The sequence below is a fragment of the Cydia splendana genome, chromosome 20 (assembly GCF_910591565.1).
Source record: "Cydia splendana chromosome 20, ilCydSple1.2, whole genome shotgun sequence".
Classification (NCBI taxonomy): Eukaryota; Metazoa; Arthropoda; class Insecta; order Lepidoptera; family Tortricidae; genus Cydia; species Cydia splendana.
The window spans coordinates 3,041,971-3,069,615 of NC_085979.1; the positions used below are offsets into that span (position 1 = coordinate 3,041,971).

The window sequence follows — 27,645 nt, forward strand, 5'->3', positions numbered from 1 at the left end:
TAAGTATATCGTACATAAGTTCTGAAAAATTCATTGGTACGAAGCCGGGGTTCGAACCCGCGACCTCCGGATTGAAAGCCGCACGCTCGGGGCCCACTGATTAACAGTCCGCCGGACGGTATCGGCCTGTCAGTTAGAACAAAATTTTGACAGTTCTGAACAACTGACAGGCCGATACCGTCCGGTGGACTGTTAATCAGTGGGCCCCTTTACAGCTAGGCCACCAGCGCGTCTACCATATTCAGTAAAATGAAAATTTTTAAAAGGTTACTCAAGTTGCGCGGTTCCACAGGACGCATACCGCGGATGCTCCTTACAGCATATTTATGACGCCGTCGCCCAAATTACCCTTCAGGCAAAGCGGATGCGACGGGAGCAAAATCACTTACTCATTCCAGATAAAAAAAGTCGACTTTACTTTAAACTCTTTAAAGGGAAGAATAGATTTGCGTTCCTAACGAAATAACGGTACTTTTTCTAAGAAGCTCCATTGCGGGAGAAAACGGTTTCCACTAAGTACTCGTAAATCTTAACAAAACACTTTGATTTTGATGTCGATCGCTTTAGCATAATAATAATATATTCTCAGTTTATAGGTTTCGCTTTAAAAAAAATTGTAATGAAATTAAAAAAAAAAGGAATGCCTAAGTATAAACCTAGTTTTTCATTGTGTCATCATGGAGAATGGAAAATATTTAGAAGTGGAAAAACATAAACCCATCGAGTTTGAAAAATATTATAGTTTGGTTGGAGATTGTCGCTGCCGCCCTACAAAAGGAATACGGCACGATTCGAACTTTAAGATACGTCAAATATTACGCCTAGATACGATATGGATTAGATATTTCAGTGTTGAAGTGACGTTTTTGTTAGAAATACGTAATATTTGACGTATCTTAAAGTTCGAATCGGGCCACAAATATAAGTAAATCTAGAAAAAACCAAGGCGTATACCCAAACAGTCCATTTCCATCGCAAAACTAATACGTGTCATTGCGAAAATAGACTATTTTAGAGGCCTATTCTCTATTGACAAATTGATTTGGTTTTCTTATCATTTTGATACGACCTTGATTAATGTCACCAGCAATCGCCGTTATCAATGTTGCAATTCATTAAAAATAAAGGCCTGTCCAGACGGGGACAATTTTCGCCAATTTGATTAAATTGGCCGATCAAATCAGGCCGTGCGGAATCATCTTACTTTAAATCCTTTAAATAAATAAAATGTAGTAGCGCTCGCTGCTTGATAAAAAATATTTTAAAAGGGCGTACCAACTTTTTGACCGACAGAAAATTTTCCTTGTAAAATTATACCGCTAAAAAAAAACTTTCTGTTTTATGGCGTATGCTAAAACATTCAAGGCCCCAACTGTTAAACCTAATAATTTGTAAGTCTTATATTAGAAGCTCGATTTCTGGGCAACTTTGTAGACATATTGAGTACTGTAAAAGTATAAAACTTTGCCCTTTAACATAACTTTACAGATACACTTTTTCAGAAAGTGTCGGCTCGATTCGGAAAATGAATTAGATTTCTACTAGACTTCAACAAGTTACGATACGGATAATTTAAAGATATTTGTAAGATAGATATGTCAAATTTGACGTTTCCGCGATTCTGGAGGTCCTCTTGAACGATTTCGACAATTTATGACTTAGATATCCAAGTCACATCTAGTCGATATCTAATGTAGATCTAGTTGATCTCTAAGTCGTCTCAAGATCTTGTGATTATCTCGAAATCCGAATAGGCCTGTGTATCTATAACTACTTTTATATTATTTCGCTTTTACTAGACTGTGACGTGGTGGGCAAAGTTATGTTAATGGGCAAAGTTTTATACTTTTACGGTAACGCAAGAGACACTCAAAACTGTCGGTCAAAAATATGATCACCCAAACCACAATGCCACAATCAGCCTATATTATCAAGTATCGCATTTAACTCACATTTATAGACGGGTCTAACGCGAATTTTATTCAATTACCTTGATTCTTGATTCTTGGTCAGCCGCGACCACGACCAGTGAAACCTGTGTCGAAACGTCGGTAAATCAAGGTAATTGAATAAAATTCGCGTTAGACCCGTCCATAAATGTGAGTTAATATGTGTTCAAAACGCGAAAGTTTAAAATATTATAAGTATCGCATTTTTGACAAAGTTTCTCAGTACCAACGCGACCGCGACGCGGCGCACACGCACGCCTTCTAAAATAACTTGTGACCGTGGAACTGTGTGAATTAGAGCACGCTAAATTGACACTTTTTACTCTGTTTTTGTATCCCAGATACTAAAATCTTTACGTGCTTTCTTTGCTAGCAGAATGAAAGATTCATAATGTATGTACAAGCTCTATATGTTTTATCTTTATTTATGTACCTATATAATATTATATGTAATATAAGTATGTATGTATATTTATATGTATGTATGTATGGTTTGTTATTTCCAATATGACGTATATTTGTTGTTATTGTTAAAGTACAGCCCACAATCTCTCTGCTTTGCCTAAAGATTGACTGGTAGAGAATGCCTTATGTCATTAAGTCCGCCTTTTGTACTGTAAGGTTTTCGTTTGTGCAATAAAGGATAAATAAATAAAATAAATACTTAAATAAAATAAGTTTCAGACAAAAAATATTTTTATGAACACATTACGAGTCCAATGCTTTAGATTCCGAGTCGTTAAGTATATCAATAAAATTTATTGTGAAAATCGTAGGAACCAATATCGTGGGGTCTAGCAGCCACCGAAGAGTTCCACTGTCCATCGTCTGTCTCCATCATCAGGTCAGCTCCATGGTACCATATTATTGTATAATGTATATGAGCATTTTCACTTAAAAATGTACCATTTACTTTTTTTCGAAAATCCATCTACTTTTGGGTTTATCTACTCAGAATCATGAGGACTATCGATTCAATAAGAAAATGTGTCCCAAAAATAATATCAGTTTTGTAACGCATTTTCACATACATTTTGTATGAACCGTTACAAAACTGACACCCAAAATTTGTAAAATGTGTCCCAAAAAAAATGTCAGTTTTGTAACGCATTTTCACATACATTTTGAATGGACCGTTACAAAACTGACACCCAAAATTTGTATGAAAAATTGGGGACACTTTTTTTCTTTGTCTCATTCAATAGTACTCGTGATTCTATCTGAGTCTAAATAACTCAAAAGTTGATGGTTTTTCGAAAATAAGTAAATGATATCATTTTTTCTGAAAACATGGGGGTTTTCATACCTACAGCTATTAGAAGCATATCAAAATCAACTTGTTAGTTTAAACGTCATAATTTCATAGAAGTTTATGACGTTCCTTCCACACTGTGTGTTATCACACGGTGCAGAGTTAGCTTAGCCTGACTCTAGTTACAAGTGAGGTTAAAGGCAGTGTTAATGAAACATTAGACTATTTATCTATCAGAAATATACGACAGAGCCCAAAATGGAAACGTTTTAAATTAGCTTTTAAATTTTGTTTATTTTGAAACGCTTAAATTTGCGAAAACATCGGCGACCGTTTTAGCAAATTAACCTAATTTCAACTGTGACAGAAATGCAGATTCGTCGCGAGTTGTATGGAATGCCAATGTCAGTCGCGATTCTGGGAAACTAAATAGAACTGTGTTGTGATGATTGTATTTGAATGTAATGTCTGTATCTTTAGGCCAGTTGAGGGTAGATGAAAACATTATACGATCAAATAATGTTGGTTAAAGTCAGGTCGTTCAGTGACAGATCCAGGCGGTATTGTATTTGGTTGGTTAACCAATAAATATAACTACCCGAAAATTTACAAATTATTTGTTTACTTTTATTTAAATACCTAAAGATACAGAGTATAAACCTTTACCTAAACTTAAAAGTTGGTGTTATTGGCATAAAAGCAAATAGTACGAATCAGTCAAGCGTGAGTCGGACCCGTGTTAGTTTTATTTTCCCCGATCCCGTATTGTATTTCTTGATTGTTGAATATCCTTAATAATACCTAACAGACATAACGCAAGTTTAAAGTTCAAAATATTTAGCCACTGTATTAAGTAGTATAGGTAACTATAACAAGAAGAATATTTTCACCACACTAGCTAATGAAGCAACATCAGGCCGGGCTCAGATCTCCGTGAGCTCGGCGTCGGCGAAAGCTGGCGTGATACCGCTCTGGACCGATCAAAGTGGCGTCCCAACAAACAATTAAGCGACACTTAGCACTTATTTTATCACCTAAAGACATAGAACGGCTGTAGAATAGCTACATATTCTAAGCTTACAGGCTCTGGTGACATCAAGGTCTTTAAGAGGTCCATGTATAGCTTTAAGATCCACAGTAGCCGTTTTGGCCGCTATAATGCATCTTAAGCCGCTAGTGTTATAGCTCAAAGTGAATTCTACCACCTTAATATGCTCTTGTGTTGGAGGCTAAGACTAATTTTGGGTCACCGCGCCAACCAAGTAAGTAAGTAAGTAAGCTCATAAAGGCTTTCTTTTTTGTCAAACAGTGACGAGATGGTTGCATTTTGTTTACAAGAGTAGCAAAGTCAAATTATGAGCTGTTTCATCATAATAAATATTTAATAGCGTTCATTTGGAATTAATTTTATTCGGTAGCAAAGTTTGTTTAACAGTCGTGCCTTGAAACCCTCGCAACGTTCAAGATTCCGATTTTCGAAATACTCGCTGCTCATGGTTCGATTTTGGGATCGTTCGCTTGCTCGGGTGTCAACGTTAGCATGAGGAGTTAAACAACATCTATGCCCCCATGTAGAACAAAAAATATGATATTTTTAAACCCTACTTACAGTACTTATTAGAAATTAGTAACACACTCCACGAAAATTATAAAATATATACCCACCATTACCACTTTCGAGTGTATGTATTCTGTAGTTTACGCCTAAACAATACTTGGACTTTACAAGAACATTGTCGAGACACTAGGTCCCTGGGGTAGGGGGTTAGGGGGGCTCGGGGGCTCCACAAGACGCTCAGCAAACACCTAAGGGAGGCCTCATGTGACCCACGCGCAGGCAGCTTTCTCACGCAAATATTGGCCATAGCAATCCAGCGCGGGAACGCTGCCTGAGTGATGGGCACCCTACCAAGAGCGCAAAATTTTGATAGGTATTTTTAATTTTTTAGCTATAGTTATCTTAATTGTAGTTAATGTTAGTTTTATATTCATTTTATAACACTTATATAATAAATGAGTTTTTGTTCGCTCAGAACATTGATATAATAATTTTACAGATTTTTTTAATCAACACATGACATTGATAATAACCCTGATCACAGTAAAACTATAACAGTAGATTTAACAGTCGCACGGTGACTAGACGGTCCGGCATTCGAGCTTGGACCGGCGCCAACCGAGATCATTTGGGCCGCGAATTTACCTAAACTGAGAGTACTTTTATTCTTATCCTAACAAATAAAATATGTTTCTTCTTAAACTATGTTTTTATAGCCTCAATATCTACTAAAATGACAGCTAGATTGGCCATTACTTCTGTTTTAATTATATAAAGTTCTGTGTAAATAAATAAATAAGTATGTGCAATCTTTGAAAACGCAAATAAAAATAATTATCTAATGGCATTTAATTATAGAAATTTTAAAATTTACAGACTAGGGTCGATAGGTACCACCCGGGTAAATATACTATTATACTTAATAGACGCTTTCTTTAGGTTTAAACAAATTCTACAAATAGTACTTATGTCCAAAGATTCTTTACAATTTGAGGAAAGTAATCGATTAAAGTATGAGATTTTACAATTTACATTTACTGATTTTTGCTTGTTACAGATTTCAACAACCCAGCGAAATTTAAATAGAGAAATATATTCAAGAAACAACAAAAAGTAAACGTGTTAGAAACGAAATAGCAGAATCAATCGTAAAAGGATTGACAAAAGTGGTAGTGCATTAAATCAATCGTAAAAAGAGTGGTAGTGCATTACATGTTACCAATGTAAGCAAAGGAAAATTTTGGAAGAATTTTATAGATAGTCAATCAATGACTCCTTTGGCTTTGACGTTTTTGGCACTCGGTAAGTAATGATCAAACCAATGGATTGTCAATCGATTCTAAATAATGCCGTTTAGCAAAAATGTATCAACCCACATTCAATATGCAATAAAATATCAACTTTAAGTATCTTTTTTTTGAGTGATCTTATTGTTTAAAATTAGTGTGGGTTAACACATTATTGCTTATTTGCATCCCTGTTTCCTGTCGAATTGATATATTAATAAAACAAATATGTTACAAAATATTTTTTTGTATTAATTTGGCTTTGGCTTAATTAAGAAGCCATTTGAGGGTAGATTTTGTTTACTCTTTTTTAAATACCTAAAGATACAAACTATAGGTATTCAGTAAATAAATAAGGTACTTAAGAATAAAAGCTTGAAATAATTTATAAATTGTATTCTATTACAGTCTGTTCCATTTTTGGCACAACTTCGAAAACAACTAAATATGCTCACGATATTATTCCTGATGACCTACAAAAACATGACCTACATGAAGAGAATCCAAAAATGACACATTTATATAGTTATTATAAACATACTGATAATACAATAACAAGTTTTACTAAAGATAAACATAAAGAATCAAATGTTATGAGGCATTTTAATGTAAATGATAAAAAGAAGAAAATAAGCAACAATAACTATAATCTTGTTTCTGACGAATTGTACGAACCTGAAGTACAAGGGACACATCTAAAATCAAATGTATACGAAAATGATAAAGACACTAATCATGTAAATATACATTCTGCTAAACCTAGAGAAACAAGAAAAAGACAGTACAATATAAATGCTAGGAGGAAAAGAGAGACAAATGAAGATCCTCGATGCCAGCCGTTCACGTTTGAAACTGGAAAGAAACGTCTGACGCATCCGAGGAGCGTGAGAGATCAAGAGAACAAGCCCGGAGAAGGCACTTACACGAGCAACACCACGTGTTTCACTACTATTGAAGGTGAGACGTCGGCCCGATTTGAACTTTAAGATACGTCAGTTAATAGATCTAGAAACGATATGGATTAGATATGTCAGTGTCAAATGTGACGTTTCTTCAAACAAAAACGTCACTTTTGACACTGACACATGTAATCCATATCGTTTCTAGATCTATTAATGGGGTTGGCAACTGTCAAAGGTTTGCATAGATGGCGCCATCATAGCTTGCCCCTTTTGCTATGAGATTTGGCTTAAAGGGCTGGCATCCAGGGTATTAAAAAAACAAAAAATTTACACAATTCTAGGGATTGACAGGGCAAGCTATGATGGCGCCATCTGCTAAAAACTTCCACCGGCCAACCCCATTGACGTATCTTACAGTTTGAATCGGACCGTGTGCCCCCAGTAGATGTACAGCCGATTAGCCCATGTATTTTCAATGAAAATGAATGCTGTCTAAAATGAACTTTTTTAACGAAAACGCCTGTCGGATAGTGTTTTAAACGTTTTACTATTACTAAGACTCCACTATCCGTCTGTCTGTCTGTCCGTCTGTCACTAGGCTGTAGCTAGACAGTTGAAATTTTCACAGATGATGTATTTCCGTAGCCGCTATAACAACAAATACTAAAAACAAAATAAAATAAATATTTAAGGGCACCCATGTAACAAACGTGATTTTTTTCCGGTTTCTGCGTAACGGTACGGAACCCTTCGTGCGCGAGTCCGACTCGCACTTGGCCGATTTTTAAGGCGTATCCAGACTACATTTTTCTCCAATCCGATTAAGTTGCCCGATCGAATCAGGACGTGCGGACGCAAACGCCAATTTGGCTTGCCGAATTCAACCGCCGATAATGACCGATATTACCGATAAAATGAGGTGCGGACGCAAGAATACCAATTTGTGACGTCAGTATTTTCGTTCTGGCGCATTTTCAATTTAGAGGGCTCTAATATCACCATAAATCTAAATTGGTGATTAAAGTGGAGATTGACGCCAATTTAATTTCTGATCAAATCGGTCGATTTGATCATCCCGTCTGGATACCGCTTTATTTAAACTTTTTTCTTCTTTCAGCGGAGGAAGGGCAGGTCATAGAGTTGACATTCGTGGACGTGTTCGAGATAGAATATAGTGCTGACTGTGTAAATGATTATTTAGAGGTAAGCGTTTGTAAGTAAAGTAGTAGTAAGTACCTACATATCCGTTTTTCTGAAATCTGTATGAAATCATCGTACCGTAAAATGGGGTGAGTAGGGATTGCGAGGAGAGTCGGGTTATAAATGGGGAGAGAAGGGATGACAGGGGGGTGAGATGGTTTTTAAAGGCTACTGCTACCTAAATAATATATTCCTATTACAAATGAACCTTAGTAATATTCATAATAAAAAAATCGATTCAACAACGTTTCAAAATCACCTTTAGTATGAAATCCCATCTCACCCCTACGAGGGACTACGGGGTGAGGAGGGATTTTGTGTTTATCGTTAAAGTTATGAAATGGATGTGACGTTTAGCGTCGCATGTAGAGTTAGAAAGAGATAGGAAAGAAATGAAAGTTTAATTTAGAAAAGTTATTTAAAATTACAACAAGTTAGCTAGGGCCGTGAGTCCTTATAACTGAGCCGACACAGAATGAAATATTGAAACAAGTCCTTAATAGGAGGCACTTTCCTGGGACTCTGTACATCGCAGGCGGGGCAGTTGTAAATGGCTCCGCTGTATAACGCAGGCGTCGCAGTTGGTCGAGAGAAGTCTAGGAGGGCTCCCCGCTGTGGTTCAGGATCTTCAGCTCGCAACGGAAACCTTCCAGATTGTGGAGCATGCGCATAGCACAACCCGGGGTAGTGCAGGCTAGAGGGTTTTCAGAGTCAACCCCCGACTTGATCCCTAGTAATATTGGTCTTATTAGAATATGCACACAACGGTGACTGCGACATCCGGCCCACAAGGAAAGAAATATCAGGAAAGTTATCCTTTTAGCATTATTTTAGTGTTCACGGATGAGGCAGTCAGAAAAGAACAGATTAATTAACAGTATAAAAGAATACAACGTAAAATTATTCCCATTAGAAACTTAAATTAAATATTCCCAATACTTACCCGATCCGGGGAAATGTACACAGCGTAATATCAATAAGGCACGATCTAAATAGTATCAAGTTAGATAAATTATATTATTTTAGAGATATTTAAAGTATCTTATTTGCATAAAATTGTCGTAGATGTTCATTAATTTTCTTCAAGTGACAGATTTCTGAAAACTATTTGAAAATGTTTTTTAAATTTTTACAATCCGCCAGCACAAAACGCTTAGCGCAAACGAGGTTTTATAGCAAACCGTTACATGGAACTACCTAAAATCATAAAAAAATAATAAAATTAAGTTTGCATAAAATGTAAAAATAAAATGTTGTCGAGGTTAGAATGTCAGTTTTATCCCTACTCACCCCATTTTACGGTAAATGAGGATTTTTTTGAAAGATCAAGCCCGGTCTCATATGTAAGACGACAATTACTTACGTGGTCGTAGCCATCGCCGCCTAGCGAATGAAACCTCTCACACAACAGCACACCAGTCTCCAATCGTCGGTCCCGGGCACTTCTAAAAAAATTCTTAGTTTTTGCACCTGACTGCGACAAACATTATGAAGATTTTTAACGTTTTTGTGAATCAACATAGCTCAATTAATTATTGTCATATCCATCATGTAATTTTATTACTATTTATAGCTATAATGCTGTAGGATTATACCTGAATAACTATCAAATATACCGTAAAATGGGGTGAGTAGGTGCAAAACTGACATTCAAACCTCGATAACATTTTATTTTTACATATGCAAACTGAATGGTGTATATAATAAGTATTCCGGACGTTTGTATTTTAGTTTTTATTTTATTTTGGGTAGTTCCATTTCATAACTTTGACGATAAACAGGAAATCCCACCTCACCCCGTAGTCCCTCGTATTTGGGGTGAGTTGGGTTTTCATACAAAGGTGATTTTGGAAGATTGTTGGATCGATTTTTTTTTATCATGAGTATTACTATAGCTCCATTTTAAATTGGAATACATTATTTTTGTAGCAGTAGCCTTAAAAACCCATCTCACCCCCCTTTCAAATCTTCTATCCCCATACATAACCCAACTCTCCCCGTGAATCCTACTCACCCCATTTTACGGTACCTATATATCCTTCTAGATCCGCAACGGCAAATTCGGCTACGCACGCCCGGAATACAGGTACTGCGGGAAAGGCTTTCCTCCGCAAGTCACCTCCACGGGGCCTTATTTATGGCTGAAGTTCAAGTCTGACGACATCATAGAGTACGCAGGCTTCACCATCGAGGTCGACTTCCAACCGAAGATCGGCAGTCGTAAGTAGATAGCATCCTAACCATGGAGTATACTCACACACACATAGGGTTACCAGATGACAGGAATTTTCCTGACATGTCAGGAATTTTGGCCTTTTGTCAGGAATGAGGACGGAACACGAAAATGTCAGGAATTTTTTGAATCGATAGACTTTTTTATAAAGTACGTTTTTATTTACTTAAATTAATACAAATAATAAATTTAATAAAACTTAAATTAATAAAACGCGGCTATCCGCTCCAAGGCCCCAACGTTTTCTGTTCACTTTGACGGCGCAGCAACTAGTATCACTTCTCTCTCCTCGCTCTTAAAAATGCCATTTGTCAAAAAAGGACAACCATACTGTTGACAAGATGAACTTCAAATCCAAGTGTTGCCTTTTTTGGTGCATCCAGGCTGTGTATGTGTGCGTAAAATCGTGTATGTGTGCTCTTTTAGGGATGTGAAAAGTCGATTTTAATCATGTTATATATCGATAAACGCTACACAGCGGAACGAAATAGCTATTAATTGAAGCTTCAATATCTTCGTTAAACATAAACATAATTGAAATGCTAATGAATAATAAATATATTAGAATATAATAAAATAATTCAATTATTGCGGAACACATATTTTAGTAGGTATTTATGTATTTTAATTAAATATCTGAACTTTCCCTTCGTTCCCTGCTGGGGCGTGACGATGAAATTGAGATCTGATAACCACAATAAAGAATAAAAGCGTTTTTGTTCATTTTAGGTATCGTTAAACCTTTGAAGTAAAATTAACATTGCAAGAAATGTCGATAGTTTATCGATATGACTTTATCGACATGGCTACAGTAAGGTGGTGTTAAATTGTTAATCGTACACAAAAGTGGCAACAGTGACAGCTCGCTGAGACGGGATCTCTATATATTAAATCTATGATCGGCTCAATCGGGTGGCCATCGCTAACGGCTGTCGTCGTCAAAAATATGAATGTCAGGAAAAATATTCGGAAATCAGGAATTTTAATAGGAAATTCTAAATTTGTATCTGGTAACACACACATATGTAAACCCGGAGCATATCTGTACAAATACTTAACTAAACAAGTATAGTTCTTCGTGTTTATTAATCTTTGATATAAGTAGTATTATTAACAAAATAAATAAACTAAACATTAAAATTAAAACTAAACCTAAACTGTGTACACATATTTACAAATAAAAATGGGAGCTATAGGTAGCTCGGCGCCGGATGGTAGGGTGCCCAGAAGGCTGGTGGCATTGCCGCGCTGAATTAGTAGTATTATTTTACTTTTAATTATCAGATCTGTATCCGACGCATCTTGTTGGTAAACCTTATGTTTATGAAATTAAAATGAAAATATTTATTTTCAGGCAACTATTGGCCCATAGATAAATACCTTAAAACTAGCATACATATTATTACAAAATATAATTCCCCACACACACACCACATTTTTTAATGCCCCACAGTCCTCACTACACAGGCTCGACCTAATGTGAGGGTTATTGTTTGTTCTAAGAAGATGTTGTACATATTCTATTGGTAATTATAATTTACTTAAAATTAAGGTTTCATCTCATATCAATTTGGAAAATGAATATATTTGTATATTAAATTTGTATTTCAACAGGCGCAATAGACGAATCCTGCTATATAACTAAAAGTGGAAACAGCGGCACCATCGACGGCACCAGCACCAGCTCAGACCTCCAGAAATGTCGAGCGGCGACCCCTGGCCCACTCGATGTGCAGTGGAAGATAGAAGCCGAACCAGGGACTCAGGTACATATATATATAAGAAAGGGTAGGAGCTGTCGACGGTACCTCGATTTCAGACCTCCAGAGAGCGACCCCTGGCCCACTCGACGTGCAGTGGAAGATAGAGGCCGACCAGGGACTCAGGTAATTTTGGCAGGCTTCGAGTAGGGTATTATATACTGTATTTAAAATAAATTATTTTACACCATGCATGAAATAAAGCACCAGTTAATTATTAGAAAAACACAGATAGGAGTTATTTTTAAACACAAGTTCTATTTAATAAATCGGATAGAAATATAAAAAGTAGGTGAATTGACCGTGACGTCACGATGTAATGTTTCATATAAATTCCATATTAGCAAATCGTTTTGACAGTTCTAAAAAAGTAACTGATTTGACTAGTAGGAAAATACCCTGTTGCAACCTTTTTGTGGTTTTAGATTATTTTAAGAAAAATATTTATTACAAACCTAAAAACCCTTCGAGCAACACGGAAGGGAGGCGGCATTCGCACTATTTCCCCTCTGCCGAGGTACAAGATTAGCGCGTCAATCTAATCTAGCGCGGGTAATAAAACTAGTTGCACTTGGATTTTTCACTAGACCGAGTCCAGACGCGCGCGTGAACACTGCTGCACAAAAATGCCTGTTTGCTCGGTTTTTTGTTATAAAAAGAGGTCGGGGACATCAAATTTACAAAAAGAAAGTGTTACATTTCACATGTAATATTTTTTTTGACATATCATACGTTTAATTACATTCAAATACAATTATTATATTTTAGTCTCATGTAATTGTAGGATTTATCGATTTTGCTCGCTCAGTACAAATTGCGGATCGGTCGAGCGACAAATCCGACTTCTCATCTCTCAGAATACAATAACATACTTCAACGAAAATGTGTTAGTGTGCGTGTTGTGACACTTGTCACTCGTCCGTACACAAAAAGAGATCGAGGTTTGCAAGATTTGTCTTTGACGTGTGTCATTTTCTATGTATTTGTGTCGTCATTACAGATTGGATTTTGTATGTAAGTGTGTGAGAAGTGCGACTGTGTGCACCTTTCCCCCCGCGAAAAATGGCAGAAAGATTTGTACGGTGAGATATCGCTTGGGCCCCTCCCTTCCGATGTATCGGAAGCCGGTGTTGCTCGAAGTAAAAACCTCTCCACAAGCTTATGTAGGAAATATAATTTACAATTTAAAAAACAGGCTTTTTTTGTATTTTCCAGATATATCTGAATATCACAATGTTCCAATTAGCAAATCCGAACAATTGTACTAGAAACACGGTGCAAATTTTTGGCGCCAAACCAAACTTCGAACATTTGTAAGTAACATTGGATTTTAAAATATATTAAAGTCTTGATAATATCGCTCGAGCTGATGCATGCGAAATACATTACGATTCGTGTCTAAATAATTTGTATTGTATCATAACAATATCATAATTTTAACAAAATCTAAAATCTGAATACACTCTTTTGCCTATCATCTTCATCGTGTCATCCATAAAAGCTTGTATGAAAAATTTATTTTCGTCACTTATTTACAGATTAGGGGAGTATTGTAGTTCAGTGGCCAAGTCACTCTGGACGGAGGAGGGAAAGAAAATCCCTGGCCCTGCCAATATTATGTACATTCGGCTATATACTATCGACAGGAGATCCAACTTCAGCGCTATATACACACAATTTCGCACCGCCGGTAAGTACTCCTTTTTTTTGACGGAGTGGGAATGCGTTTATGCACGGTGTGTGGGACTCGCCGCTCCTTCCCCTCTCCTGGCAAGAGAGGGGGGAAATTTGGCCGGTAAGTACCCTTGGGGCTACGAACTAGAATAACTATAAGTAGTCTGATTACTCTGATTAGAACTCAAAAATGACCCCACGGGAATAGTGTCGGGATTATTTCGACACTCTCAAGGGAATCAACATTTATAGGGTACTCCCCGTTCACCTAGAACTAAGAAATTTGACAAGTAATATCGTCTTTCAGTGCAAGTACAGGAAAAAATCTAATAACTTTAAATATGTATGTAAAAATTTATAAGTTAAATCTGTACGGCACTCTCGGTGGGCGAGTCCGACTCCCACTTGTCCTTGTCCGGACTTGTCAGGTTTTTATTCAACATCACATGAAATGGCAGAGTTAACAGATAGTGTAACACATTTTTTACAGATAAACCTTAGACTTAAAAACTAAGTTGCACATCTAAGGGAGAAATATTCATGAATGGTATTTCTACCGTACCGTATACTAATGTACCTATACGACATCTATTTCAGTTTATATGTGTATGTTGTTTACCAGATGCATGCGACGCGGACGAGGAGTTTGACTGCAAAGACAGCACTTGCATCGCCAAATCGTTGAGATGTGATGAAATAGCGCACTGCAGGCTTAAGAATGATGAAGACCCCGTGGAGTGCAAGGTATGCTTTACCAGGTCGTTTGACGATAAGCTCACTTTTTACGAATCCGTACCTCAAAAGGAAAAAACGGAACCCTTAGCCCCCATTCCCACGGGCGCTTTTACAACGCGCGTTAAAAAAGCGTTTGAATAAAACCAATTGGATACATGTGTATTCACACGACCACGGTGGCGCTTTTTATCAAGCGTTGTTCGATTTTCGACTTTAAGCCTTGGTCGTTATTTGAATTTAGAGTGCGGACAGATTCAAGCGCTTTTCGCGCGTTGAAAAAGCTCTCGTGCGAATGGGGGTTTATAGTATCACTTTGTTGTCCGTCCGTCTGTCCGTCTGTCCTTCCGTCTGTCTGTCAAGACCCGGGGTCTGTCAAGTCTAGGGGACGCGTGGAGGTATCGAGAAACCATACTCAAGTATACGGTTCCTTGAAGCTGTAAAAAAAACTTCTAAGTTAACGTAAAAAAAGATACGGCCGTTTATGCCGCAAAAAAACGTGTAAGTATATTTCGACACTCTCAAGATAACCAAGATTGATAGGGTACTTCCCGTTGACCTAGGTCCTAGAAGTATGCAATTTGGCGAGTAATATCGTCTTGCACTACAAATACAGAGAAAAAAGGGCAAAATATAAATTTAGTTGTACAGAACCCTCGGTGGGCGAGTCCGACTCGCACGTGGCCGGTTTTTTATAATAAGTATAGGAGACAAGCGAACAAACGAATCGACTGATGGCAAGCAATTATACCGTGGCCCACGGACAGTCAGACCTTGAATATAAGAAAAGCATCGACGATTGATAAACTGAATCAAATATAGGAACTCCCTACTTAACCCTCTGGCGCAGCGACCCAAAGTGTGTCTTGGCCTCCAACACGACTGCTCGCCACTGATCACGGTCCTGTGCCATTTCTCGCCAGTTTTCAACCCGGAGCTCGCGCAGATCAGCGTCCACCACACCCGCCCATCGATACCTAGGTCGACCGACCGGGCGGCGTCCTATCGGTTTTCCCTCAAACGCCCTTTTCACCGCCCCATCACCTCCCATTCGCTCAAGATGGCCGAGCCACCGAAGCCTTTGCGCCTTTGTCACACCAATGATGTTTGGTTCAATAACTAGTTCTTCAATTTCGGCGTTTTTCGAATTCTCCAACTGTCATCGGGTCTCTGCGTTGGGCTGAGGATTTTGCGGAGAATCTTCCTTTCAGCTTACTTTCCTCCTTCAGAGTTAGTGTCCAGGCTTCACATCCCTACATATAAAATAATTAAATTTTGCCTCCTGAAATATTCATGTGTACAGGGCGAGGCGCAGTCGCTGGTGCGAGACAAGGACACCCGAAACATCCTGATCGTGTTCTCGCTCATCCTGTCCGGGATGGTCGCCGTGTTCCTTTTCAAGTGCATCAGAAAATTATACAACGACCAGAAGTTAATCAATGTGAGTGTTCTTAAATAAAGACATTTCTCTCTGTGTAAGATATTTCTTCCAGAAAACCGAAATAGTTGTCATATCCCTTCAAGTGGCGGTCAGCCCGTTAATGGTCGGATCGAAAAGCTGTAAACTAGCGGCCTACCACTCACGGGTCGATGCGAAAACCAGTAAACTGTCGGCTACCAGTGAGTGGTTAATGAGGTGTTGCCGCATTTAGAGGTGAAATTGAACGCATTTAAGTATAGTTACGCTCTTCTAGCACCCAAAATTAGGAAGCGAGCTAGACAAGGATAGCATACCGTATGAAACACAAATACACTTGGTATAAAATTTGTTGGTGAGGAACATTCATTCGGGAGCGACCGCCTGGTCCGAGTTCAGTCTTGATTTTTAAGAGGTTATTTTGCAAAATAAATTGAATGTTAGGTCCCTTTTAATGATATAATCTTAAAAATAAAAGACTTAATTTGATAATTAAATAGCCATCAACTCCAATCATCAATTTGTTTTATGGTGGTATTCATTTTTAACAAGGAAACTGGAAACTGGAAAACTGTCTTTATTCCGGAGTTTTATTAGGTCTGGCCAAATGTATAAACATTATAATAATTTAATTGCTTTATTCAAATAGCGTATTTAACGCTGATTCTAACATAGAAAACATAGAAAAGCTTAAATCGATGAATTTGTAAAATTCTTTTAATCTGCGCTGACCACCCATCGGGGCCCCGCCACTTGACTGCTTTTGCGCAAATCCGCGGCGCCACTTGACTACTTTTCGCGTTTTCGCTGGCGCCACTTGAAGGGATATACTTATTTACTAAAGAAAAAGTGCCTCCAGGGGCCCGTTTCTCAAAAGCTTGTCACTCTTGACAGCTTTTGTTAGAAAGGGACTTCCACTTGTATTACAAGTTACAAGCTTTTGAGAAACGGGCCCTAGGCCACCTAGTCACATGCTTAAAGTTTACTTTGAGGATGACTCACGCTAGACCGGGCCGGGTTCCGACCGGAGCTTTCGGCGCTTACTTTATGTATATGATACGAATATGATTTAAATTTCATCGAACTGAATAAGTATTATAGGTAAGATCCTTAGGAGGCCTTAGGAGGATATATTTATTTGTATCAGGAGTACAAGGCGCAGACCCGCGATGACCTCAACAAGGCCGCCAGCCAGCTCACGCTTGACCCGAAGCCCAGCAGGTGCAGGGAAAGCCCCAGTCTCGAGCACCAGAACCACCACCAACAGAGGGTACCAATGTCACTGTACCTTTAGGTATTTAAATAAACGTAAACAAAAACTACCCTCAAATGGCTCCTTTTGCCAGTTGAGGGTAGATGAAAACATTACACGATCAAATAATGTAGGTTAAAGTCAGGTAGTTCAGTGACTGATCCTGGCGGTTTTGTAATTGGTCGGTTAACCAATAAATGTTATAACTACCCGAAAATGCACAAATTGTTTGTTTACTTTATTTAAATACCTAAAGATACGGACTATGTGTCACTGTATTTTATTTCTCTTTCTTTTATTTCTACGGAATATCATTTGATATTTACCACTAGCTTACTTATGTACGGAATATCATATGATATCTAGCTTTTCGGTGAAGGAAAACATCGTGAGGAAACCTGCATAAGAAATTTAAAGGTTTATGTGAAGTCCCCAATCCGCATAGGGGGCTAGCGTGGCGTATACCCCAAGCCCTCTCGCGCATGAGAGGCCTATGCCCAGCAGTGGCACGTATACCTATAGGCTGAAATTACTATTCTTCTCTTTATTTATTTCAACTCTTAGGCTAAAAGTAAAATATAAAAACATTTACAAAACAATAATACATAAATACATATAAACACATTACCACCTAACCTAACCTAACATAGGGTGCCGCGTGCCGCCAGCAGCCGGGGCAAGGCCCAAGCTGCCGGTGATCAGGGCCGCAGAGAGAGGAACCGGCGGACTATCTGCGCCATGTCCAAGATCACCGCCTTCTGCACCTGACCCTTGATCCAACAACCTAGCGAGAGTCTCTCAAGACTGTTGTTGTTGGTCGAGACTCTTGGCTATGAGACCATTCGCTGAAACAACTATCGGGACAATGATCGTCGAATCAGCATCCCACATGGCGGTTATCTCGTGAGCCAAGTCTAGGTACTTCCTGGACTTGTCCTTCTCGGCTTTCACGAGATTCTCATTATGGGGGCGTTATTATTATTATTACATAAGTACTTATCATTTTTCAGATAAAAAATTATGTAGATTTAGATCGATTAATAGTCGATCGATAGATTTCCATGCCTTAATTCCTTTATGCTTACACGCCTTAAGTTCGAGTGTTTGTAGTGGTGATTTTTTCCAAAAAAGCTCCTCAAAAAAGGGTACCCATCTCTATCTATTTCTTTCAGTCCACCAGTATGGAGTCGGACCTTCTGCGTCTGCGCGTCGACGACGACAGCTGGCCTGAGAGTCAGCCCTTTGTGGAAGACAGCAGGCACAAGAGCAGACCCACGCGGGACCTCGCCTGGAACGAACAGTTATTGAGGTAAAACCGGCCAAGTGCGAGTCGGACTCGCGCACGAAGGGTTCCGACGACGACTGCTGGCCTGAGAGTCAGCCCTTTGTGGAAGACAGCAGGCACAAGAGCAGACCCACGAGGGACCTCGCCTGGAACGAACAGCTATTGAGGTAAAACCGACCAAGTGCGAGTCGGACTCGCGCACGAAGGGTTCCGACGACGACTGCTGGCCTGAGAGTCAGCCCTTTGTGGAAGACAGCAGGCACAAGAGCAGACCCACGAGGGACCTCGCCTGGAACGAACAGCTATTGAGGTAAAACCGACCAAGTGCGAGTCGGACTCGCGCACGAAGGGTTCCGACGACGACTGCTGGCCTGAGACTCAGCCCTTTGTGGAAGACAGCAGGCACAAGAGCAGACCCACTAGGGACCTCGCCTGGAACGAACAGTTATTGAGGTAAAAACCGGCCAAGTGCGAGTCGGACTCCGCACGAAGGGTTCCATACCATTACGCAAAAAACGGCAAAAAATCTTGTTTGTTTTATGTGAGCTCCACATAAATATTTATTTTAATCTGTTTTAGTATTTGTTGTTATAGTGGCAACAGAAATACATCATAGCCTGGTGACAAACAGACAGACGTACAGTGGAGTGGAGGGGAGTCTTATGACCCTTTGGGTACGGAACCCTAAAAACCATCACTTTCCTTTGTTCTGCCATTTTTGGGCTCACTTGGGAAGCCTAAACTCTCAATAAATACTAATCAATATGTAGGTAGGCCTCAATGTACCTATATTAGGCCTCAATGTGAAGGCCAGCCACACTTAAGAATGACTCACGTTAGACCGGACCGTGTCCGGGCCAGAGCTTCCGGCGCATCGTTTTCTATGGAAAGCATCACGTGATCGCTGTCATGTCATAGAAACGGAAGCTCCGGCCCGGACACGGCTCGGTCTAACGTGAGTCATCCTTTACCGGTATTGAGTAGTATTGACCTTATGTAAGTTGTATCCGGATAGCCCCGAATAACTTCCGAATGTCGAATAATTTCAAAAATAAACCTAATATAATTTTAGAACTACCCGTTAGTTAATCACTTAATCACGTAAAACTTACGTTTATTTATGGCCTAACGTTTCAAACGTGGCGTTACGTTCGTGGACACAGGCAGACTGGCGAGGAATAGGGGGTATTACTGCAATGTTCTGCCGCCAGAGTGCAGCACCAGCTCCTCTAGTAAACCATAGAGTAACGTATTCGCTGGGTGCGCGATGACAGCGCCAACTAGCGGTTACGATTACGGCGGACTTTGAAATGTCAAATGGCTGGATGTCATTACAAAGAGTAAGTAAACAATCAAATAATTTCAATGAAATATCGTAATTTACATATATTCTATTCGATCATTGACATCTATAGTGTCGATAATAACGTTGACCTTTTTTATTTCCCGTCTAAAATGCCACAATCAATAAATTTCAGGTAGCACACACGGACTTTCTCATGGCGGACTTCACGAGAAGTAAGTGAAGAAATAAACAAATTTAATCGAATAACGCATATCATATATATTGCAGACGATCATTAATGATTGTAGTGTCGTTAATAATGCATACTTTTTGTGTATTTTCAGTTAAACATGGCCAAATTAATTATAAAAACTGGATTTCGAGCAATCACTCACGACATCGCTTTCCAACCACAAACAACAATAAAAGGAAAACAATTAGTCTTGGCTCAACATGTGCAAGATGTAAAAGAAGTCAAATGTGAAGATCAAATGAACCACACCATCGGAGCTCGTGTAATTCGTCAAACTTCTGTGACATCGACGCCATACACAACATCCTTGAATGTAAGCTTTTTTTTCTGTTTTTGCAATCTTTGACGTAGTTACATACATACTATGATGCATTTTAATGTAATAATGTAATAGAAAGTAAAGAAATCATTTATTTTTTACAGATTGATTCTAGTCGTTATGTTACGAGCGGAAAGTGTGATTGTGTGTACAATCAGAGTGGCAGATGTAAGCATATTGCGGCTCTGATATATTACATCAACCATGAAGAAAGCTTCTCGAAAACCAGTGAAGAGCAGCAATGGGGTAGACCTAGTGCCAGACAGTTCGCCAAAGAAAAGTACTCAAAAGGGAAATACTTTGATGAAATGTATCCACCGGCAAAGAAAATTAGGTGTGATCCTTTGCCATTAGATGTTTCTGAATTGAAGGGAAAGTCATCATTAAAGCTAATAATGGAAGCTCATGCTTTGTGTTTTAATAAAGAAGAAAATGATGAATGCATTACCGAAGTTGTTAAAAATTTAGTTGACCAGATTGAGATTAATTTTCAAATAGAAGATTGCATTGAATGTTTCAATAACTTTTGTATTTTTAAAGAAGAGTTTGTAGTTTATAAAAGTGATACGATAGAAATTAACCAAAATCTAAAAGAGTTTTATGAAGCAAATATTGTGATGGAAGATGAGAAAATTATTGATTTATGTTGTAAAACTATCGAACAGTCAAAGTGCAAAGAGTGGTATACTGCCAGGAGATTAAGAATCTCGTCCAGTATCAATGTACATCATATAAAAGTGCGAAAAACAAAATCAATTGATAGTTTAGTGCAAAATATGCTGTTCCCGAAATTAATTGATTGTGAGGCTACTAATTATGGTAAACGTAATGAAAGTCATGCGCTAGAACAATACCAAAAGGTTTACAACTGTCGTGTGATAACCGTAGGAGTAATTGTAAGTAAAATTCAGCCTTGGCTATGCACAAGCATAGACGGGGTTGTCATACACCATGGATGTATTACAAAGCTGGTAGAATTTAAATGTCCAATATCTTGCCAAAAAAAGGCTATTGTAGATTTTGTCAGTAAACTTTGTAATGTGCAATATCTGGAGTTTGTTAATGGTAACATAGAATTAAAGAAAAAACACTCATATTACACCCAAATACAAACACAGATGTATCTCACTGGTATGACAATATGCGATCTTTTTGTTTTTTCTCCAGTGGAAAACGGTAGTTGCACAGTAAGAGTAGATAGAGATGAACATTTTATAAAAGATGCCATTTTGAAAAGTGAAGAATTTTATTTTAATCATTATTTACCACGTTTGTATGTGTCGATTGGTAATGAGGAACTAAACGATAAAAATAATAATAAACAAATTCTGCCAAAGCGTAGTTTTACTGGTAAGAACATAATTAATCTATGAAAAATTATAAACGTAGGGCCACTTTTACCATCCCACTAACCCGGGGTTAACCGCTTAAACCTGGAGTTACCATGGTTACCAGTACAATTTGACACTGGGTTAGCGGCTTAACCCCGGGTCAGTGGGATGGTGAAAGCGGGTCTTTAGGCCCACTTGCACCATCTCAATAACCCGAGGTTAAGCAGTTAAACCGTTAACCCAGTGTCAAATTGTCCTGGTAATCAAGATAATTCCAGGTTTAACCGGTTAACCCCAGGTTAGTGAAATGGTGCTAGTGGGCTTTAGGTGATTAATGTGGTTAAACATTCATAATTTATTAGTGTTTGTTACATATAATTAATAAGGGTAGGTAATGTTAATTGTTCACAATATTTATAATAAAACATTTTATTTACTGTTTATGCTATTGTTGTGTTATTAAATAAAAGTAAACTATGGTATGAATTTTTTTATTTAAATTCTATCCTTCATCATTATGAAAATGTAGAAAACAATCCCAAAAACATACATGGGTTTATTTGTTAGAAAATATTGAGGACTGCAAATTTACTAATACACAGCAAATATGCAAAATATCATCAATATGGCAAAACAAGTTTTGAGGAATTTTATTTAATATTTGATAGAGTCTCAGCCGTTGCATTATCCTCTCTACATGAATCCTGACCCGAGCTATACTGTAAGTAGCATCTGTCTCATCTCTTGAAAAATTCATATTATTCTTTAGAAAAGGTGGCATAACAAGTCCTATTTCTTTTCCACTTTCATCTAAAAATTTTTTGATTTGTGGAAATCCTTTGTCAGCCAAAACAATGTCTCCATTTTCTAAAAGATCAACCAATCCTGATTCAACTGTTATTTGTGAATCGCTTTTCCTCCCACCGGCCACTTTAGATTTAAATGAAATAAAGCCTCCTGGTGTAATACCTATGAGCACCTTTGCAGTAAAACCCTTTTTGTAATGTGAATAGCACCACACACGATTATCAACTGTAGATGGCACTTCTATTTGAAACTCTGTGCAATCAATAATCACTCAACACTTTTACTGGGCCAAAAAATCAAATTAGATGTTGCCGATGCTAATTCTTCAAGATACAAATAAAATATTCTTGATACTGTTGTTCGATGTACACCAAACAAGACACTCAGAGCTGAAAATGTCACACCTAGTTTCATTTTCATCAAAAAAATGAGAAGTCTATCTTCTTTGGCAACCATATATTTGTGTTTGTCCACTGTTCGTTTTAATAAAAAACGAAAATTATCAAGAGTAACACCAGCAAGATCAATGAGTTCCTCATCTTCGCCAATTGATCGAAACCCAGTAAAATATTTATTCTCTGTTATGGTTGCTTGATGAGCGTAAATCTTCTCAATAGTATTACATCCTTGGTGTTTCGTCTTCTTGTCATACTTAATAATCTTCGAATTACTTGATATTTCAGTTTGAACTTCACAGTCACATATTTCTTTGTCACTATATATATACCTATTACAAATGAATGTTTTCCAACACTCGAAAATATTTCAATTTGGCATTCTTTATCAATTTTTGTGCTAGGAGTATTTTCTATTATTTCAAATGTACTTGAATCAATATTGGGTACATTTGCTGTATTTCTTTCTTTCTTGTTACTGCGTTCCATATATCGTTGGTATCTTGACATGGCTAAATTTGCATTAACCGTTGCAGAGGTGTATGTAGCAGGAAATATTCTTGGGACGTAACTAGGACTGTTCTGTTCATCAGCTTTTTCGCCTCCAATGAAGTGCGCACTGCAAATCCTGTCATGTGGCTTTGGGTACCATGGCGATCCATCGGCACTGAAATAAAACAACAAATAAATTATAGTAACTTAACCATTGTAACGTGCTACTTCCTACAACATACAAAATATGTATAATATTAAAAATGTTGCTTTATAGGTTAGCTTACTTACTTTTTCCTCTTGACAGCGATTATCCATTTCATTCGTTGTTCTCGTTTCCAACTTGCTTGTGGAAATTTATAGAATTTGTGATCACTGTTTTTGCCGTTGTTCTTGCAGTTAACTACGCAGCAGGTTTCGTGACGCATGTTTATTTATTTTTACTTAAAATTCACCACAAATGCACGGATACGTAAATTTCGCTAGTAAAAAGTGACAGTCGGTCTGCCGAAAGTTCCTTTTTTGGCCACGGTGCGCGCTGCGATCGATTCTTGGTTCCCCCACCTCCTACTTCGCACCCAGCGAATACATACTGTGCCTTAAACTGTTTTTTGACAAGTTTTCACAGACAATAAAATATGACATTCATGCATCAAGGCGGTTTGTTGTTGAAAATCGACATTTAGTTATTTGCCTCTTTGTCGCTCGAATATGCAAGAGTGATAGAGAGGTTAGTTAACGAAATTTCGATTTTCTTGTTTCGCGGTAGACCCCCAGATTGTGACGGATAGTGGTAGTGGCGCCTCCTACGCAGAGTTTGCGTACTATTCCCTAATGTATCAACATCTTGCTGCGCGGGTTTTGCGAACTACCCGCACTTGATCTTGATTATTCACTTGTACGCTAGGGTAGTCTGCCTGTGGCCACGAACGTAACGTGACATTCGAAACGTCAGGTCATAAATAAACGTAAGTTTACACAATTAAGTCCCATGTTAGTTTAAAATTATGAGTGAAAATGTTAGTTTAAATTAATACAAACTTTTATTATATCACATCCGACTCGAGCAGTGACATAATGTTTTTTTTATCACACTCGCTCAGTAAATGTGGAATTGCACGCAGGTTTAGCGGGAGTTATAGAAAAAGCGTTCTCCCTAGGGAGTTATGAAGTTTCTAGTGCCATAATGAACAGTTTTTTGTCTTTATACTTAATTTTTGTATCGCAAGTGTGATGAAAAACATTGTGTGTAACTCGGGGCGTAATAATATTGCAAACTCGAGTCTATAAATCGCTCCGGCAAGCCGTCGCGATTTAACTTACTCTCGTTTGCAATATTCAACTTACGCCCCATGTTGCACAATGTACTAATGTTATTTTAGCAGTCGAGGGCTCTTAATAATTAGTCTGCATTCCTAATTACTAATTACAATGCGCGTTTCGGGTCTCGAAAATTGTGATGAAGAATAAATATTTTTTGGAGACGGTTGGGTCCAGATTAAAATCTCTGAGAATACAAACCTATTATGATAGAATCACGATGATTTGCAGAATCAACTAACGGTAAAAAGGTATTATTACGAGTATAAAATAATTTATCAAAAGTTTTTTGACTATGAGTAATTGTTAAGGTTATGCATCTTTCCTGTAAACAACCAACCATTGAAACCGACTCTACCACCTTTGTATGTTTCTGTTTAGCCCGATGGAAGACAGCAGGCACAGGAGTAGACCCACAAGGGACCTTGGCTGGAACGAAGAGTTATTGAGGTAATAAATCATCATCTTCTGATATTCTGTTTGTTTTGGGGCTCACTTGGAGAGCCTAAGGCCCGCTCGACAACCTAATGCCAAGAATTGGCACTGGCACTACGGAAACAATTGCCGTCTGATCTGAGCTTCCGAACAGGTGGGGAAACTAGGCCTTATTGGGATTAGTCCGGTTTCCTCACGATGTTTTCGTTCAACGTAAGAGATGGGGTTCGAACCCACAACCTTCGATTTTAAAGTCGCACGCCTTACCGTTAGGACACCAACACTTAAACTGCGTAATTTCGAAAATGAACTCTAGCTTAATGGAATTACGAATGATTTTCAGAATTGTCTGACGTACAACCGATTGTGTCTAAAACTTTTTAACTATGAGTGAAGATTATGCATCTTTCCTGTGGACATCATAAAAAAAATAGTTGTTACTTCTTAATAGTTGTTACTTTTTAATAGATGTTACTTCTTAATAATTGTTACTTTTTAATAGATGTTACTTCTTAATAATTGTTACTTTTTAATAGATGTTACTTCTTAATAGTTGCTACTTTTTAATAGATGTTACTTCTTAATAATTGTTACTTTTTAATAGATGTTACTTCTTAATAGTTGTTATTTTTTAATAGTTGCTACTTTTTAATAGTTGTTTATTTCTTCGTAGTTTTTACTTCTTAATAGTCTTAGTGAAATATATTCAAATGGTGAACTTTAGTAATTTCTACAGAAAAGACGCCAGCTTCCCCCAACGTTTCTGATCCAATAGTATTTTTTAGGGAAAAAGGCAAGGAAGAGAAAAGCAGAGAACTATCAGCACACGTACAAGAGATTCAAGATACCGGTTGTCAGACCAGGGACAGTCTGCTCCAAACGGCTCCTATACTTCCTACGACTAATGGTGAGTTCCACATAGTAGGAGAGATGGTAGACAGGGGAATTGGACGTTTGGGGAATTGGACGTACAGGGACTGGACATTCGGGGAATTGGACGTTCAGGGACTGGACATTCGAGGAATTCGACGTAAAGGGATTGGACATTCGGGGAATTGGACGTAAAGGGATTGGACATTCGGGGAATTGGACGTAAAGGGATTGGACATTCGAGGAATTCGACGTAAAGGGATACGTTTCGGGAATTGGACGTACAGGGACTGGACATTCGGGGAAGTGGACGTAAAGGGATTGGACATTCGAGGAATTCGACGTAAAGGGTCGTACGTTCGTTCAATTCCACAAACGTCCAATACGTTTGGGGAATTGAACGTACAGGGATTGGACATTCGGGGAAATGGACATTCGAGGCCATAATCGACATTTTAGAGTAGGTATTTTAGGCAAGCTGAAAATTTGTGTCATACTTCTTCTATCATACCCCAACTCAGAACTGTACCCGTACCATGAGTCACTGACAGTGTCAAAACTGACATATACGCTAACGTCTACGTAATTTACTTTCTATACATCTCGCTCGCACTAATATCACTATCATTATCACTACATCTTCATCATCCCCGGCCGCGTCTGGTCTGTTTGTATGTTCGCGATAAATTCAAAAACTACTGAATCGATTTTCATGCGGTTTTCAATAGAGTGATTCTTAAGGAAGGATTAGGTATACAATTTGTTAAGGTTGACCAGTGCGAAGCCGGGGCGAGTCGCTTGTTAATATATATTAACCTGCTCTTAGTTCACCAGATATTTACTTTCTCGACAGCTCCAGGGTCAAAGTCACGCTCCAATAGCCGTGCAGTGTCCGGAGTGGCTCCCCCCACCCCCACCCCTCGTCTCGCCGTGGAACTCCTAAGACAGGCCACAGCCGAAGACTCCAGTTCACGTGAGTACTAACCAGACACACGGTCTACCGATAACATTGAAAAACGTTATCTGCCTCTCTGTCCCTCGAATATGCAAGAGCGATAGAGAGGTACTTAGGTGTTGGCAACAAGTTCAGCTCCAATAGCCGTGCAGTGTCTTGAGTGGCTCCCCCCAACCCCCCGCCTCGCCGTGGAACTCCTAAGACAGGCTACAGCCCAAGACTCCAGTTCACGTGAGTACTAACCAGACAGACGGTCTACCGATAACATCGAAAAACGTTATCTGACTCTCTGTCGCTCGCATATGCAAGAGCGATAGAGAGGTACTTAGGTGTTGGCACCAAGTCCAGCTCTAATAACCGTGCAGTGTCTTGAGTGGCTCCCCCCACCCCAACCCCTCGCCTCACCGTGGAACTCCTAAGACAGGCCACAGCCGAAGACTCCAGTTCACGTGAGTACTAACCAGACAGAGGGTCCACCGATAGCATCGAAAACGTTATCCGCCTCTCTGTCGCTCGAATATGCAAGAGCGATAGAGAGGTACTTAGGTGTTGGCACCAAGTCCAGCTCTAATAACCGTGCAGTGTCTTGAGTGGCTCCCCCCACCCCAACCCCTCGCCTCACCGTGGAACTCCTAAGACAGGCCACAGCCGAAGACTCCAGTTCACGTGAGTACTAACCAGAC

At 38.7% G+C, this 27,645-nt stretch overlaps 2 protein-coding genes across 2 annotated transcripts in view; both read left to right on the forward strand.

The window, feature by feature from the left end:
• LOC134800771 (phospholipase A1-like) overlaps positions 1 to 27,645 on the forward strand; it is a 619,586-nt gene that overhangs the window by 526,125 nt on the left and 65,816 nt on the right. The window lies entirely within an intron of this gene.
• On the forward strand, positions 5,944 to 26,991 carry LOC134800661 (uncharacterized). The gene is made up of 15 exons (XM_063773143.1): positions 5,944 to 6,061; positions 6,454 to 7,002; positions 8,065 to 8,150; positions 10,193 to 10,367; positions 11,995 to 12,146; positions 13,356 to 13,453; positions 13,679 to 13,830; positions 14,437 to 14,558; positions 15,850 to 15,987; positions 17,111 to 17,233; positions 18,388 to 18,524; positions 18,753 to 18,953; positions 25,084 to 25,152; positions 25,923 to 26,044; positions 26,861 to 26,991. Exons 1-15 carry the CDS (start codon positions 6,028 to 6,030, stop codon positions 26,989 to 26,991), a joined length of 2,289 nt encoding a protein of 762 aa, XP_063629213.1. The 5' UTR covers positions 5,944 to 6,027.